Source organism: Nyctereutes procyonoides, unplaced genomic scaffold, assembly GCF_905146905.1.
Source record: "Nyctereutes procyonoides isolate TBG_1078 unplaced genomic scaffold, NYPRO_anot_genome, whole genome shotgun sequence".
NCBI lineage: Eukaryota > Metazoa > Chordata > Mammalia > Carnivora > Canidae > Nyctereutes > Nyctereutes procyonoides.
In genome coordinates, this window is record NW_026575134.1 from 13984867 (window position 1) to 14002969 (window position 18103).

Consider the following 18103-nt stretch of genomic DNA (forward strand, 5'->3'; position numbering starts at 1 on the left):
GAATTGAGTGAACATTTAAAAGAGTGAGTGAACATGAGTCTTCAATTTCTTTCTTCCAGATTAATGTCTTCAAGGACCCAGTTGCTGATCCCAACAAAAGATCCAAAAAGGGTCGATTATCTTTACATAGGACACCAGCAGGGAATTTTGTTACACTTGAAGAAGGAAAAGGAGACCTTGAGGAATATGGTCATGTATGTTATCTATGCTGATAATTTTTTTTTTTTTTTACCAGTAGGTTAGCTTTCCAAATTAAGAAAAGGGCTCTTATGTTATATTCTTAAATTATTTTCAGAATAATTCTTTTCTTGAATGACAAAGTAATGGAACAAATTTTGTTGTAAAATGTGTACAGATGCTGACTGAGCCTACCAAAATAAGATGAAAAGCAATCTACATCATAAATGAGATTGTACATACAGTGGGTGAAAAACTTTCTAACATTCAAAAAACAAAGTTCTTCCACAGAGTGACCAGCAGGATAGTGACTGATGAGCTTCAACAAGCTTTTGTGTATTTGATCTCTTACTGCCAATTTAGCAGCAAATTATTTCTGAAGAGGAATAGCTAAGAATATCTAAAGGATGCTAGTTATGTTATAGTAAAACTCCGGTAATTTTGTTAAAACTTAACAAAATCCAGTTGAGATGAGTTTTCTTTAGTTGCATGTGATTCTCACAGCAATTCTGGGCTTAAAAAAAAATTACGTTATCTAGTGCGAAGATGTGAAAGGTCATGACTGGATTCTGACTGCATAATAATAATTGGTGACTTAACCCAGTTTTCTGATTCAAATTGGCCAGACTAGAAAAACCTAGAGTGTGCTAAAATGGTCCATATGATCTCATGGTCTTCAACATGCAAAAATACACTTACATTAATGAACTCAGAAGTTACAAATTTATTTAAGCCACTAGATTGAGAAAACTCCCTTTTAGAGGGAAAGAGAAACTACTCATAAACATTCATATTCTCAGAAAAAAGTTTATACCAAACATTAATTTATCACTATGGATTCTTTATTCCATACAGATATTCTGCTTAGAGTATATTACTCTGATACTCTTTTAAGATTTTGAGCCAAAATCAATTTTTTTCTGTCTTTAATGAAAAATATTTGGTCTCTAACTCTAAAGAGCTAGCCTGTTGTTCGGGGCTTTTAGTAGCCTTCACTTAACTCTTGTAGCTACCAAAAGTTGGCTGAATTAGTGTATCCAGATGGACTAGAGTCACTTTAGACAGGGTCCTAACTATGATTTTTAAAAGGCACTGATTTATGTAAATAATACTCTGGAATGTTTGAGGCAGTAATCAGTTGTAATCCTAAATGGCATTTTGATTTAAGAGTAGGAATCACTACTCTTGATACTTAACTTTTTGAAAGAAAAGGTCATGAACCTTAATCTTGATGGAAAACTTAGACATGACAGATTATGTCTTGGGGTGTTTTTAAAGAGAAACTAAAGGCAGGCAGACCTTAGTTTAGGGAGACCAAGTGGCTTTACCAGACCCAAAAGGGGATTTAGTTTTAATTCTCAATCGTTGTTACCCTTGCATAGATCAAATGTATTACATGAATCAGTAACTTTTGGAATATACACAGTTTTTAAATCAGTCACTATGCATTCATCAAGAAATCAATACTTATTTTTGTTTCTGGTTTGGTTTCTTGTTTTTATAGGGTTTTTTTTTTTTTTTAAGTCCAAAATTCAGTGACTAGGAAATTTGGCAAGTTTAATCAGCATTAAGTCCATTGTCTAGGAACCAGGGAAGGTCTGGCAGGCTTTCCTTGCTCCTGGTCAGTCAGGATTATCAGCGACAGCCACAATTCTTCTGGGCAGCCGAGCAGCAAGCATCCTCCACCTGAAAAAGTAGAGATGGATCAGCCAGCGATTTTTTTTTTCTTCCTTCAAGGAAAACTTCTAAGAATATTTAGATGATTGCTTCTTTTAAAGCTAAATATTTTTACATAGCCATTTGAGATATTGCCATGCTCACTACCTGTTCCACCAGCCAGCATTGTGGATAAAGTTATTTCATAATTTGAATGCCGTCAAACATCTCTGTATTTGACTAGTCAATCTGATTCATCAAAGCATTAATTATTTTGCTTGATAGTCTAATATAGTCGTTACATTTTAGTATTGTTATGTTTGTACAGGATCTTCTCCATACCGTCTTCAAGAATGGGAAGGTGACAAAAAGCTATTCGTTTGATGAAATAAGAAAAAATGCAAAGCTGAATATCGAACTGGAAGTAGCACCTCATTAGGCTTTATGACTGGGTGTGTGTGCTCGCCTGCGTGTGTGTTGTGTGTGTATGTGCCTGCACGCACGTACACACCTGCGTGTGAGTATGTAATAATGTTTATTGTACAGACGTTGGGGGGGTTCTTTGTGTTTTATGATACATTACAGCCAAATTATTTGTTGGTTTATGGACATACTGCCCTTTCACTTTTTTTTTTTTTCCAGTGTTTAGGTGATCTCAAATTAGGAAATGTACTTAACCATGTAAAAGATTAATGCTAAAGTAAGCTTTTTAGGGCCCTTTGCCAATAGGTAGTAATTCAATCTGGTATTGATCTTTTCACAAATAACAGAACCCAGAAACTTTTATATATAACTGAAGATCACATAAAACAGATTTGCATAAAATTATCATTGATTGCTTTATGTTTATATTTAACTTGTATTTTTGTACAAACAAGATTGTGTAAGATATATTTAAAGTTTCAGTGATTTAACAGTCTTTCCAACTTTTCATGATTTTTATGAGCACAGACTTTCAAGAAAATACTTGAAAATAAATTACATTGCCTTTTGTCCATTAATCAGCAAATAAAACATGGCCTTAACAGAGTTGTTTGTGTTATTGTACAATTTGAAAATTATGTCGGGACATACCCTATAGAATTACTAACCTCACTGCCCCTTGTAGAATATGTATTAATCATTCTACATTAAAGAAAATAATGGTTCTTACTGGAATGTCGAGGCACTGTACAGTGATTATATACGTTGGTCATTGTATTGTACCGGTGAAATGCCAAATCTGAAGGCCTGTACTGCAATTTTATATGTCAGATATTGCCTGTGGCTCTAACATGCACCTCAAGATTTTAAGGAGATGTTTTTAGAGAGAATTTCTGCTTCCACTATAGAATATATACATAAATGTAAAATATTAACAAAAGTGGAAGTAGTGTATTTTAAAGTAATTACACTTCTGAATTTATTTTTCCTATTCTAGAGTTGATATGACTTAAATGAATTACTGGAATGGGTAGTGAGTGTACTTATTTTAAATATTTTGATTCTGTTCTATTTTTCATTAAGTTTTTAAAAAATTAAATTGGATATTAAATTGTATGGACATCATTTATTAATTTTAAACTGAATCCCTCAATATATAATACCCAAGCAAGTTCTTAAATGAGGATAAATTAAAAGCATGATGACATGAGTCTGAATAGAAGAATCTTAACCAAGAATAGTAGGTTGGCCTCATTCAAAGTGTTCAGCATCAAAATGTTCTAGAGTGATGAAATGGCAGATACTGAGTCAGTCATCACATCTGAGTAGAGACCAGTTTTGTTTTAATGCTTCTTTTCTATTTACGGTCTATTCTAAGGCAGGAGTTGGCCAACTATGGCCCACAGGCCAAGTTCAGACTGCGCACCTTTTTGTACATACTTATTGTCTATGACTGCTTTCTCAGGACAGTGCAGAAATCGAGTAGTTACGTAGTGACCATATGACCCACAAAGCCTGAAATGTTTATTATCTGGCCCTTTGTAGTAAAAGTCTGTTGACCCCCGGGGTCTAAGAAAAGGAGTGTGCCTTGAAGTTTAAGAGAAATGTTGATTTCCAGGGAAGGGAGGAAGCTATGTTTGTCTCTCTTTTTTTCCTTTCTTATTTAAGAATCTGATCTTGGAAGACTGATTTTGAAAGCTTTAACAACATGACATTAAATGTGAAATTTTAAAAATTGAAAAGCCATAAATCATCTGTCCTAAACAGTTACATGAGAAAGGTACTTAGCAGTAGAATGTCTTATAAACATCATTAAAAAGAACATGGTTTTTGCAGATAATTCTAAACACTTCTTTAATGAGACCAATAAGCATTATTCATTTTTATTATGAGTTTTCATCCTGTAATTCCTGTTGGAAAATAATTCTAAGCTGATTCTTTTAAACGTATCTAAGTAAAAATTAGTAGTATTAAAAACAGCTTTCTTCACAAAATGTGCTAAGGGGCTTATAGAGAATTAAAACCGAATTTATTACCAAATAACAACTTTGATAACCACCCATAATTTTTATTTTGTTTAAAACATTGGAATCACGCTACAGACAATATTCTTTGTGTACTGTGAATTTCAGCAGTTTCAGAGTAGCTAGAGGAGTTTTATTTTAAACCTTTCAGTGAATGCTAAAATCTGTACGTTTGTACGTGGCCATAGAGTGGAGAGGGGGTGGAATGATTAATTCTCTCAGCCACTTGGAACTGATTAATCTGAATTTCTATGACTAAGCACTTAGTATTTGGCCATCCCCATTCTCAGTAGCAAACAGTTGACATAGTTATCAAATAGAATTCTGCTCTCACCTTTAAATCAGCCTAACTCTTCCAAATAAAAGCAAATGGCATGTATGGGTTTGCTTAAGTCATTAGAGATTTGCAGTTGATACCAGTTAATCCTTCTCCATTCATAATATCATGAAGTATTTGTATTTTAAATAGAAGATAGGAGTTCTGTGTTAAGACTCTTTATTTGTACTCTATAATTAAAGTCAAATGGTTTTAATGATTATCCCTTATTTTCTTTCTTGAAATAAATTGTTATGAAAATATTTTCTAATGAAATTCATCTTGGAAAACTAGAAAGAGAAACATGGCAAGGTAATTCTTGTTCTGTTTGCCATAATTTAGAAATTCAACACTTAAATAAGTATTTTGTAGTTTTACATTCCTTTTTAACCCATTCAGTGGAGAATGTCCAGCTTTTCTCCCAAGTTGTATGTTAATTCTAATATGTATCCAACATCAAAGATAAACATGTAATAAACATGGAAATAAAGTTTAGCTCTACTAGAAATGTTAAATTTGTGTGCTTCAAATACTGGCCATTTCTAGACTTACCCTCTTTTAAGTGTTCCACCAATTCAAAGAATTAGAAAACAAGAGGGAGGCATCCAGGACGACCCCTCCATTTTCTGCCTTGTGCAGCCGTCTGAATGGCAGTGCCTCTTGGTAAGGACACTGGAGGGAGAACAGATTTGATGGGAAAGGGTAAGGTCCTAGCTTAAGATCTGAACTGCCACAGAGACACTGGTAGTTGGAGGTACAGACTTGGGGACAGGAGGGGCTCCAGGTATGAATTTGCTGGTCATCAGAGACACAGGAAAGGGCTCTGCTGTGCAGAGACAGACTGTGGCCTTGGCAAACCACAGGCCCATCTGTTTTTGTAAATACAGTCTGATTGGAACAAGCCACACACATTAGTCTAATTATTGCCCGTGGCTGCTTTCCTGCTACAGTGGCAGAGCTGAGAAGTTGCAACAGACCTTAAGGCCTGCAGAGCCTGAAATAATTTACTTTATGGCCCTTTAAAGACAAAATGTGCCAATCTCTGCTGGAGAGTTCCAGGGAAAAGAGGAGTGAGGGCAAACCCAGAGGAACTCTAAAAAGTCAAGTGGCAGAAGCTGAGCCGCAGAGAAGGCCGAGGAGTGGTAGCTGAAGAGATGCGAGGGAAACCGGGAGGAGAAAGGGAAGAGGAGGGAAGGGAGTGAGGTGTGCGCGGTGCAGAAGGCTGCTGAGACCAGGGCAAGGGATTCCGAGCCCCCACTGGGTGTCACCCGGACAGCAACCAGTGGCCTACCAGCACCCCCCGCCCCCAGCACTGGAGCAGCACGGGGCGGAAGGCAGCTACCCAACAAAACTCTGAATTTGGGGTGTGAAAAGGAGGCAAGAAATGAGGGAGCAGCACGTCTTCCACCCCCGCTTTAGCTACTGCTTTATTTCTAAAAAGGACTCGGGAAAGAGGGAGAAGCTGAAGCTGAGAGAGAAGGAGTCGGGGATGGTGTTGGGTAAAGAGGGAGGCAGACGGTGGCGTCCAGGGCCCCGGCGGAGAGGCTGGCAGGCGCACATGAAGGCCTGGGCTTCCTGTGAAGCCACGGCCCAGAGGGGATTGGGCTTTTGAAAAAGGAGGTTTTAAAAGAGTGGAGAACAAAGAGACCTAGCAGGACTACAGAACCGTGTGGAGGCCCCAACTACATGGTGGCTGAGAACGTGCAGGGAGAGCTGGCCGACTGGGATTGTGGGGTTCCTCTCAGAGAGCACCCCGCCCCTGGGTCCAGACGCAGAAGATGGAGATACTTGGCGTTTTGCCAGGTGAGTTTGATAAAACAAAGGGATACTAATTGAATAACTGCTGAAATAATGGTCCTACGTGTCTAAGCTGGATAGGTAGGGACATGAGGGCTACGCAGAGCACGGGGAAGGTAGCTGGGAGCCGATGGACAGTGTGACAGCAGCTCTGTCCCTCGGGAGTCGCTGCAACAGGCAGGTCCGGAAGGACAGGAGACCCTAGTCTCAGACCAGGACGCATGGATCATGAGCGGAGAGGAGCACGATCACGGAGCACTTGCAAGGTCGACCTTGCAGTGGCTAAGTGAAGAAGACCATGAGACAAGATCAGGAAACCTGAAAGGGCAGATGGGTTGGGCGGTGGACATTAAAATCATCCAGGAAGATGGCAGAGGTTGAAGTTGCAGAAGAAAGCTGTGGCGGGCACCAGCATGTTCAGTGAAGGGAAGGGACCAGGAGGTCAGCGGGAGGCCGCAACAATGAGCCTCAAAGGGATCAGGCCGTGGAAGACCCCTGACCCAGGCCAGCCGGCAAGAGGAGAAGCTCCGCCTCGTCACAGCGTCCAAGCACATGCGGACAAGTACAGGCCGATACGCAGCACCTTGTGTCTTGCCTTGATGTCCTTTACCAGCGCTCCGTTTGTGTCGACATCATGAATGGAGGGAAGGGAATTACTAGATAAGAAAGTTCTTGATTTTATTAGCGTGCTACGAACACCCCTTCCACTGACACTGGCCCAAGGGTTCAAGCCCTCAAAGACATTTTTGAATTCGTTTGTTTTGAATGTTTTAAGATTTACATTTTGTTTAGTAGTTCTAAAAAGAGCAGCCAAGTAAAACCGGTCACCTCTCATGTATTCGGGTTCTTCCCGCCTTGTTTTAAATTACTGTTCTATTTGAGGTTTTGCGACTTGTTACCTGTTCCCCAGAGACAACTCCACCTTTATTGGGTTCACAGTTCTTTGTGCTAGTAAAACTGACTATGAAATACTTGTTTAGGTTATTCCAGCAAAGAGAAATATGTTCTTGGAAGGAATTTTAGAATCAAATTACCAACTTAACCAAAAAATTTTTAAACTAACATCAAAGCAGGTCCTTGATAATCCAGGTTTTTACCTGTATACTATCACACGGGCAACTGAGCCTTCACCTGATTGATACAAAAGACTCTGGGTGACCTAATTAGTATTCAGAGGGGACAGGCAGGTTTTTACCACCTTTCAGGGCACTCTCTTGGTGAGCAGTAGAAGCTGCCAATTGACTTTCTACCAGTGTATAGCATAGTCCCTCCAGAAAATTACAATTTTGGTTTACAATGATTTATATTCATCCCAGAAAAAAGAAGCATCATTCTTTGGTTGACAGCAAAATTTCAATTTAAAAAGTTATCCTGACCAACTTTATTTTTTTTGCTTGTTTTATTCTGTAACTGGTTACTGAGCTGTTTACTTCTTTGACTTAAACTTGGGAAAGACATGGTTTTAACTTAGGATGGATTAGCTCTTGTGCTTGTGAGCAATCCTGATGAATTAATTGGGTACAAGTTTAATTCTGATGAGGTTTTTCTGAGTAGCCTGAAGATTTCTACCAGATTTCTGAGCTTGGGGTAAAAATAATTCATCTTCAACTTCTTTCTTTCTATTCCTTCCTCTTCAGGAACAAATATGTTCCTATTTCTCTCATCCTTTTAAAAAAAACTAAATCACTCGGTAACACCAATTCTTCTCTCCCTTTCTCCCATTCATACCCAGAGTTCTCCGGCTGTGAACATTTCCTGCCTCACTGTGTTCATCCCTGTCTGGTTCTCCTCCTTCATACATGGTGGCCTCTTGATTGCCAAGTGGGTTTAATTCTTATCTTACCAGAAGAACTCTCTTCTTTTGCCACTGCTAATAATTCACTCCTTGAAACTATTCCTTTTTTATCTATTTTGTAATATGATGGGTCCCTTCTCTCTTGGGCTCTTCTTCACACACTTAAAACTTTTTAAATGCTGTCCTGTCCCATTTATCTCCACATTCATCTTGGCTGATCTTAGCCATTGTCATGGTCTCAGCTATTACCTATCTACTAAAGCTTCCATGCACTGATATCTCTAGCCCAGACCTCTGAATTTTTCTATGATGCATTTCCACCCAGATACCTACTCAATACAGCAGGTCCAAACGTAGCATATTCCTGAAGAGATCTACCTCATTTGGGGGTAAGATCTCCCACCCCACACATGTAATCAAACCCACACAGTCCTGTTGTTATGATGTCATCCCCCCACCCCCCAGTTCAGACTTGCAAATCTCTTCTGAAACAATACAAAAAGTAGCTAACTAGTTTCCCCATCCCAGTCCCCACTCCCTCCCATTGTACTACCAGAGTATTAACAAAAGCCAACAGTTCCAGTCCCCTGCTTAAAACAATTGAAGCTCCCGGTAGCCTCCAGGTTCATGCTCGGAATCCAGCCTGACACAAAACCCCCCTTTGATCTGGCCCATGCTACACAGCCCCTTAGTTTGCTTTTCATGTTCTGTGTCAGGACCGCTGACTTGCTCTACCTTACACAGACTCATGCACACATATTCACAATACACTATTTTTTTCTGTTTTCTCTGCCTTTGCTCCTGCCAGGAATGCCTTCCTTTGGCCAACTCATTTTAGATGATTAGGTGGTAAAGGAACATTCAACAACTCACTCATCTGCTGTCCTCATTCCAGTGGCCCTTCCTCTGGGCTCCACAAATATTGAGTGTATTTCTAAAATGCACTTGCCATCCATGGGTCTATGTCCCATGCTGTGTACAGTGGCGCTTTATCCCTATTTCCTACATTTAGCATGTAGTAGACCTACAAATGTTTGTTGAATAAACGTCATTATGATAAACACTCTTCTATAATGTTTTGGTACCTCTGTAATGCTAATACCCTGAACATTTTACTAAGTGTTAAAAAAAAATCTTATTTTTTAAAAAAAGATGGATAACTTTCACAGCATGTCCACCTATTACTGCCTTTGCAAAAAATCATTACAGTACATTCATGAAATAAGGTGTTTCATCAAACTCTGGATTACAGCCTGGAGGTCGGCAGTGGCATGGAGTAGGACGGCCCTGGGGGCTCGCCTCATCCCATGAACACAAGCGATAACTATCAAATCATCCTAAAAACCCCAGAAACTGCCCTGAAGGCTGGCAGAACAAACTCCACAACTAAAGGCAGAGAAGAGGCCACACTGAAGGTAGGAAGTAGGGGGATGTAGTTTGGGAGGGAAATGGATTGTGGCCCATCCAGGGGGGAGGGAGCTGCAGTTGCGGAGAAAGGCTAGAGACAGGACACACGGGGGAGCGCACAGAAAAGTGAATCTCCACAGCCAGGACTTAGAGCCTGGAGTTTCAAAGGCCAGTGCACTTGGCTGATACAGAACCCCAAGAGCACTGTGCAGCTCCTAGACACAATGCAGGCACACAACCCATGCATGTAAGCTTGGAAACTAATCTGAAGAGCACCTGCGGCACACAGTAGGGACGTTATCTGCTCATCTTGGAGCACATGCCATAGAGAATTCGTGGAGAGAATCTTCTGGTACACAAGAATGGCCATTTCCCTCTGCCACCCCTCAGCATTAGCACAGGGCCACTGGTAGAAACCAACGCAGCCCCCACTCTCCCTACTTAAGTTGCTTACACCCAGCCCTACCACCAAGTGCTCCGGTGGAACCACCCTTCCCAGTCATGCTTCCTTCAGTCCCAGGACAGCTGGCCTCCTTCACCAGAAGACTTGCCCAAATCCCTGCTCACAGTGTCTACCAGTATGGGGATTTTGCAGAGCCTCAGTCCCAACAGTAGTGGTGACAGATCTCATTTTACAAACATACCAGAGCACACCTAGTTAAAACACGCCACGTTCAGGCCAAGAACCAAACAATGCCCACAACAGGTAAGGGGAGACCCTGCACATGACTGGCCTGAAAGATAAAGCAGCCAGGACACAGCTGAGCACACAAGGCACACATTGGAGACACTCCCAGAAGCGCCAGCCCCTGGGGAACAGGATACCACATGGCAGGGCACTACAGGACCTCTTCTTCATGAGGTCATTGCCTTCAAGAACAGGAGACATAGTTGACTTTATTGACACACAAAAATGGGTACAGAGTCTTAGAAGAAATGAGAAGACAGAGGAACTTGTCCCCGTGAAAGAAAAAGATGAGGCCACAGGCAGAGATCTAAGCAAAGATATGAGTAACATGCCTGATAGAGAATTTAAAGTACTGTTCATAAACATACTGGATTCGAGAAAAGAGTGGAATGTATCAGACCACTAACACACATGAGGAATAACAGAGATAAAAGGCTTAATAAACAAAATGAGTAATCTGCTTGATAGATTGAGCAGCAGACGGAAGAAGATGAACAAATGCATAAGCTAGAAGACAGTAATGGGAAGTAATCAAGCTGAACAAAAGAGAAAAAAGAATTAGGCAGAATGACAATAGAGGGAACTCACTGACTCCATTAAATGTAATAACATTCATATCATAAGAGTCCCAGAATAAGAAAAGGAAAAAATTATTTGAAGAAATAATAGCTGAAAACTTCCCTGATCTACAGAAGGAAACATCCAGATCTGGGAGACATGGAGGACCCCCCCCCCCAAATCAACAAAAGTATATCCACACAAAGACATTGTAATTAAATTAGCAAAATATAGTGATAAAAAGCTTTAAAAGTAGCAACACAAAATAACTTACAAGGAAAACCCCATAAGGCTCTAGGGGGCTTTTTCAGCAGAAACTTACCAAGCAAAAAAGGAGTGACATGATATATTCGAAGTGCTGAATGCGAAAAATCTGCAGCCAAAAATACTCTATCAAGCAAGGCTATCATTCAGAATAAGAATAATTTTCTAGACAACAAAGAAACAAAGGAGTTCATGACAACTAAACCAGCCCTCCAAGAACTATTAAAGGGGATTCTGAGTGAAAAGGAGGACCAAAAACAATAGTATAATGATAGGAAACACAAAAGGAGTTAAAATGAATATATCTCTAAAGCATCAGTAAAAAAATAAATAAAATAAAGCATCAGTAAAGGAACTCACAAAAGGATGTAAAACATGACAACATATACCTAAAACATAGGAGGAACAAAGAAGGGGTTCACTTAAACAATCATCAACTTAATATCCACTGCTACATGCAAAAGAAGTTATATGCAAACCTAATGGTAACCATATATCAAAAATCACTAATAAATATGCAATGAAGAGAAAGAAATCCTAATATATCATTTAAGAAAATCAGCAAACCATGAAAGACAAAAGATCAGAGAAAATCGTCAGAAACCACAAAAAAAAGTAATAATAAATACCTATCAGTAATTATTTTGAAAGTAAATGGACTGAACACCCCAATCAAAAGACATATGGTGACGGAATGGATAAAAAAAACAAGATGCATCTATATCCTGCCTACAAGAGACTCCTAGATCTAAAGACATTGAAAGGGAGGGGATGGAAAAACATCCATTCTCTAAATGGATGGCAAAATAAACCTGAAGTAGCAATCCTTCTATCAGAAAAAATAGCCTTTACAACAAAAACTATAACAAGAGAAATGAAAAGACACTATATAATAAGAAAAGGGACAATCCAACCAGAAGATAAAACAATTTTAAGTACTTATGCACCCAACATAGGAGCACCCAAATGCACAAAACAGGTAATAAATATCCGCCCATATCAATGAACAGACCATCGAAACAGAAAATCAACCAAGAGGGATCCCTGGGTGGCTCAGCGGTTTAGAGCCTGCCTTCAGCCCAGGGCGTGATCCTAGGGTCCCGGGTTCCAGTCCCACATCAGGCTCCCTGCATGGAGCCTGCTTCTCCCTCTGCCTGTGTCTGTCTGTCTCTCTCTGTCTCTCATAAATAAATCAATAAAATCTTTAAAAGAAAAGAAAATCAACAAACAATGCTTTGAATGACACACTGGAACAGTTGGATTTAATAGATATATTCAGAATGTTTCATCCTAAGACAGCAGAATACACATCCTTTTCAAGTGCACACAGAACATTCTCTAGAATAGATCATATGTTAGGTCACAAAACAAGCCTCAACAAATTCAAGAAGATCAAAGTCACACCATAGACTGATCAAAAGTCAGAATCTTTTCTGACTATAGTGCTATGAAGCTAGCAGTCAACCACAAGAAAAAAAATCAAGAAAGATGACACATGGAAATTAAATAACATGCTACGAAACAATGAATTGGTCAACCAGGAAATCAAAGAATTAAAACATACATGGAAACAAATGAAAATGAAAACAGTGATCCAAAACATTTGGGATGCAGCAAAAGCAGTTCTAAGAGGTAAGTTTATAGAACTATGGGCCTCATCTGAAAAGAATAGTCTCAAACAATCTAACTTTACACCTGAAAGGAGCTAGAAAAAGAACAAACAAAATCCAAAAACAGCAGAAGGAAAGAAAGGTTAGAGCAGAATTAAATGATACAGAAACTTAAAAAAAAAAAATGGAACAAAGCAATGAAACCAAAAGTTGGTTCTTTGAAAAGATCAATAAAATTGGTAAACCTTCAGCCAGACCCATCAAGGAAAAAAGAGAAGTGATTTAAATAAATAAAGCCAAAAATGAGAGAGTACAAATGGCAACCAACAGCACAGATATACAATTATGAGAGTACTATGAAAAAGTATATGCCAACAAAATGGAAAACCTAGATGATATAACTTCCTAGAAACATATTAACTACAAAACTGAAACAGGAAGATATAGACAAGTTGAATAGACCAATACCAGCAAAGAAATTGAGTCAGTAATCAAAAACCTAACAAACAAAAGTCTAGGACCAGATGGCTTTAGATGCAAATTCTATCAAACATTTAAAGAAGAGTTATTATTTATTCTCAAATTATTGCAAAAAATAGAAAAGGAAGCAAAACTTTCATATTCATTCTATGAGGCCAGCATTACTCTAAGACCAAAACCAGATAAAAATACTGCTAAAAAAGAGTACTCCTAGGCCAATATCCCTGAAAAACATAGATGCCAAAATCCTCAACAAAATACTAGTAAACTGAATCCAACAGTACATTAACCAAATGATTCACCATCAAGTGGGATTCATTCCTGAGTTGCAGAGGTGGTTCCATATTCACAAATCAATTGACATGTTATATCACATCAAGAAGGGAAACAATAAGAACCATATGATCATCAATAGATGCAGAAAAAAAACCTTCAATAAAGTAGGTTTAGAGGGAGCATGCCTCAACATAATAAAGGCCTAATATGGAAAATCCAAAGCAAACATCCTCAGTGGGGAAAAACAGAGAGCTTTTTCCCTATGGTCAGGAACAAGACAAGGATGTCCACTCTCACCACTCTTAACAAAGTACTAGCAATCAGACAAACATAGCAATCAGACAAGAAGAAGGAATAAAAGGCATGAAAGTGATAAGGAAGAAGTAAAACTTTTACTACTTGCAGATGACATGATATTATATATAGAAAACCTAGAAGACCAAAAAACTGCCAGAACTGATAAGCAAATTCAGTAAAGTCACAGTATATAAAACCAATGTACAGAAATATTTTGCATTTCTATACACCAATAATGAAGCAGCAGAAAGAGAAATTAAGAAAACAATCCCATTTACAACTGCACCAAAAGTAATAAGATACCTAGGAATAAAACTAACCAAAGTAATAAAAGACCAGTACTCTGAAAACTATAAAATACTAGTGAAAGAAATTGAAGACAATACAAAGAAATGGAAAGACATTCCATGCCCATGGATTAGAAGAATAAGTTAAAATATCTATACCACCCACGGCAATCTATACATTTAATGAAATCCCTATCAAAATACTCACTGCATCTTTCACAGAACTAGAACAATCCACTCCAAATAACCAAAACAATCTTGAAAAAAGCAGATTTGGAGGCATCACAGTTTTGGACTTCAAGATATATTACAAAGCTGTAGCAATCAAAAAACAGTATGGTAGTGGCACAAAAAAATAGACACATAGATCAATAGAACAGAATAGAAAACCCGGAATAGATCTACAACTATATAGTCACTATATACATAATGGTCAATTAATCTTTGTCAAAGCAGGAAGGAATATCCAATGGGAAAAACAGTCCTTCAACAAATAATACTGAAAAAGTTGGACCACTTTCTTAAACCATACACAAAAATAAAGTCAAAATGGATTAAATACCTAAACATGAGACCTGAAACCATAAAAATACTAGAACAGAACAAAGGCAGTAACTTTTTTGACATTGGCCAATGCAACTTTTTTCTAAGATATGTCTGAGGCAAAGGAAACAAAAGCAAAAATAAACTATGGGGACTACAATAAATAAAAAGCTTCTGTACAGCACAGTAACCAGAGGGTAACAATCAACAAAACTAAAAGAATGGGAAAAGATATTCATAAATGACATATCCTAGTATCCAACACGTAAAAAGAACTTACACAACTCAACACCCACACAATAAATAATCCAATTTGAAAAATGAGAAGACATGAACAGACAGTTCTCCAAGGAAGATATACAGATGGCCAACAAACACATGAAAAGATGTTCATCATCACTTACCATCAGGAAAATGCGAATCAAAACACAAGGAGATATCACCTCACACCTGTCAGACTTGTTGAACTCTGCAACACAAGAAACACACTAACAGGTGTTAGTGAGGATGTGGAGATAAAGGAATATTCATGCACTGCTGACGGGAACAGCAAACTGCAAACTGGTGCAGCCACTCTGGAAAACAGTATGGAAAACCCTCAAAAAGTTAAAAATACAGCTTCCCTATGATTCAGTAATCACACTACTTTGGGTATTTACCCAAAGAATACAAGAACACTAATTTAAAGGGGTACATACACCCCTATATTTTTCCTGGCATTATGTATAATAGCCTAGATATTGGAAGCAGCTCAAGTGTCCACTGATTGATGAATGAATAAAGAATGGTAGTATGGTGGTGTGTGTGTGTGTGTGTGTGTGTGTGTGTGTGTGTGTGTGTATAATATGTTATACATATAATGGAATGTTATTACTCAGCGGTCAAAAATGCGTTCTTGCCATTTGCAGTGACATGAATGGAGCCAGATAGTATAGTACTAAGCAAAATAAATCAGAGAAAGATACCATATGAGTTTACTCAACATGTAGAATTTAAGAAACAAAACAAAGGGAAAAAATATAACTCAAGAAATAGACTCTTTAGAGAACAAACATGGTTACAAGAGACGTGAGGGAAATGGGTTAAACAAGTGATGGGGAAAAAAGCAGTGCACCTGTCATGATTAGCACCGATTGATCTATGGAATTGTTAAATCGCTATATTGTACACCTGAAACTAATTTAACACCGTGTTAACTAGAATTAAGATTTAAAAAATTTAAAGCCAAAAATAAAAAAAATTAAATATACTTAAAAAAATGCAGTTACCAAAAGGACAAATTTTTTGTATGTAGTTCACTAGCTATTAATCTTCTTTGAGTCTTAGACTTCTGAGAATTTGCTTAAAGCCATGGAAGCTCTTGGCAGAAAAAATTCTTATTTGCAAATAAATAAAACAATTTGCACAGAACTCATTAGAAGAATTCATTGTTGTTCCACAGACTTCACACTAAGAACCCTGGTTAGTTACAGAACAGAGATTCGCATTCAAGGCTCTAACAAACGTCCTTAGCTCTCTTTGAACTTTTAGTGGTGCTCTTAGGAATTTTAAGATTTTAATCAACTTCAGTTGTTTTTGTAAAAGGCTAAGTAAATAAATATAACTTTAACTCAACTCTCAAAGGGTTGTTGAATAACAAAAAAATCAGATGAGTAAATTTAAAGATCAAACAGTTCATGGAAAGCAGGCGGCATCCCAATACAAAGGAGCTCCTCTGAGCTTTAGAAAAGTCAACATTTTTTAAAGGCAGAAATGGAGCAGAAAAAAATTATCAGCAAAGAATACACTATGTTGAGGCAAAGTCATCCTCCTAGGGGGAGGAGAAGGGTCTAGTAGGTGGAATACCTCACTAGTGCTGGCCAGGTGATTTCAGAATGAGTGGTTAAAGGTTTCATTCCTGGGAGGTCGAAACTGCAGGTAAGGACACCTGAGTGGATCAGTCAGTTAAGTATCGGCCTTTATTTTTTTTTAAGATTTTATCTATTTATTCATAAGAGACTCAGAGAGAGAGAGAGAGAGAGGAGAGAGAGAGGCAGAGACACAGGCAGAGGGAGAAGCGGGCTCCATGCAAGGAGCCCGATGTGGGACTCAATCCCGGATCCCAGGATCACGCCCTGAGATGAAGGCAGACATCCCTCAGCTCAACCGCTGAGCCACCCAGGGATCCCCAAGTATCTGCCTTTAAGCTCAGGTCATGATCCCAGGGCTCTGGGTTCAAGCCCCACATCAGGCTCTCAGCTCAGCAGGGAGTCTGCTTCTCCTTCTCCCTCTGCCTGCAGCTCTTTTTACTCTCTCTCTCTCTCTCTCTCTCTCTCTCTCTCTCTCTCATAAATAAAATCTTAAAAAAGAAAAAAAAAGGAAGGAAACTGTGAGTAGGATAGGCATTAAGGAGTTGGGAGTTAAGATGGTAGAGTAGGGAGACCTTAGCCTTGCCTCTTCCCTTGAACACAGCTAGATAAATATCAAATCATTTTGAATACCCAAGAAATCAATCCAGGGATAGAGAAAATCAAAATGAACAACCAGAGCTGAAAAAAAGAAACCCTGCCACAGCGTGGAAGACAGACAAATTCTCCCCAAAAGAAAGATCAAGTAGAACCCACAGCCAGGGATTTGCTCAAAACAGGTATAGTAATATAGCTGAATAAGAATTCAGAACAACAGTCATTAGAATACTAGCTGGGCTTGAAAAAAAATAGAAGACTCTAGAGAAACCCTTGCTGCAGACAGGATTACATCTTGGTTATAGCATTTTTAATTTTGGCTTACCTAGATCCCAACTGGATGTAATCACAAGGGTGCAAGCTGCAGAGGAATGAGTGAGTGATCTAGAAGATAAAATTATGGAAAATAATGAAGCTGAAAAGAAGAGGGAAAGAAAGCTATTAGATCATGAATACAGACTTAGGGAACTCAGTAATTCTATAAAAAGAAATAAACCTGTATCACAGGAGTCCCAGAAGAAGAAGAGTAGGAAAGACCAAATTAAAAAATACATGGAAACGAATGAAAATGAAAGCTTGACAGCCCAAAACCTTTGGCAAAGGCAGTTCTAAGAGAAGTATGTTGCAATACAGGCCTATCTCAGGAAGCAAGAAAAGTCTTGAATACACAATCTAACCTTAGACCTAAAGGAGCTAGAAAAGGAACAGCAAATAAAGCCTAATGCCAGCAGAAAAAGAGAATAAAAATTAGAAATCAAATAAATGATATCAAAATTTTAAAACTTAGAACAATGAAACTAAGAGCTGGTTCTTCAAAAAAAATAATGAAATTGATAAAGTCCCTAAGCTGGACTCATTAAAAAGAAAAGATAAAGAATCCAAATAAATAAAATCACAAATGAAAGAGGAGAAATCACAACCAACACCACAAAAATACAAAGAATTATAAAAGAATAAAACTAGGCAAGTCCTAGAAACATACAAAACTACCAAAGTTGAAACAGGAATAAGTAGAGAATTTGAGCAGACCCATAACTAACAAAGAAATTGAATCAGTAATC

The 18103-nt window shown here is 38.3% G+C and overlaps 1 protein-coding gene and 1 long non-coding RNA gene across 2 annotated transcripts in view; one reads left to right on the forward strand and one right to left on the reverse strand.

Moving 5' to 3' along the window:
- The window catches only part of NAMPT (nicotinamide phosphoribosyltransferase), a 42303-nt gene extending 39441 nt beyond the window's left edge, over positions 1 to 2862 (forward strand). The window contains exons 10-11 of the mRNA XM_055301253.1: positions 60 to 194; positions 2162 to 2862. Coding sequence (XP_055157228.1) covers positions 60 to 194; positions 2162 to 2272 — 246 coding nt within the window. The 3' untranslated portion in view covers positions 2273 to 2862. The remainder of the gene's footprint in view (positions 1 to 59; positions 195 to 2161) is intronic.
- LOC129494376 (uncharacterized) overlaps positions 242 to 18103 on the reverse strand; it is a 153546-nt gene continuing 135684 nt past the window's right edge. Inside the window, exons 3-5 of the long non-coding RNA XR_008661332.1 lie at positions 15003 to 15067; positions 5149 to 5268; positions 242 to 1863 (exon numbers count right to left, since the gene is read on the reverse strand). This is a non-coding gene — a long non-coding RNA (uncharacterized LOC129494376). The remainder of the gene's footprint in view (positions 1864 to 5148; positions 5269 to 15002; positions 15068 to 18103) is intronic.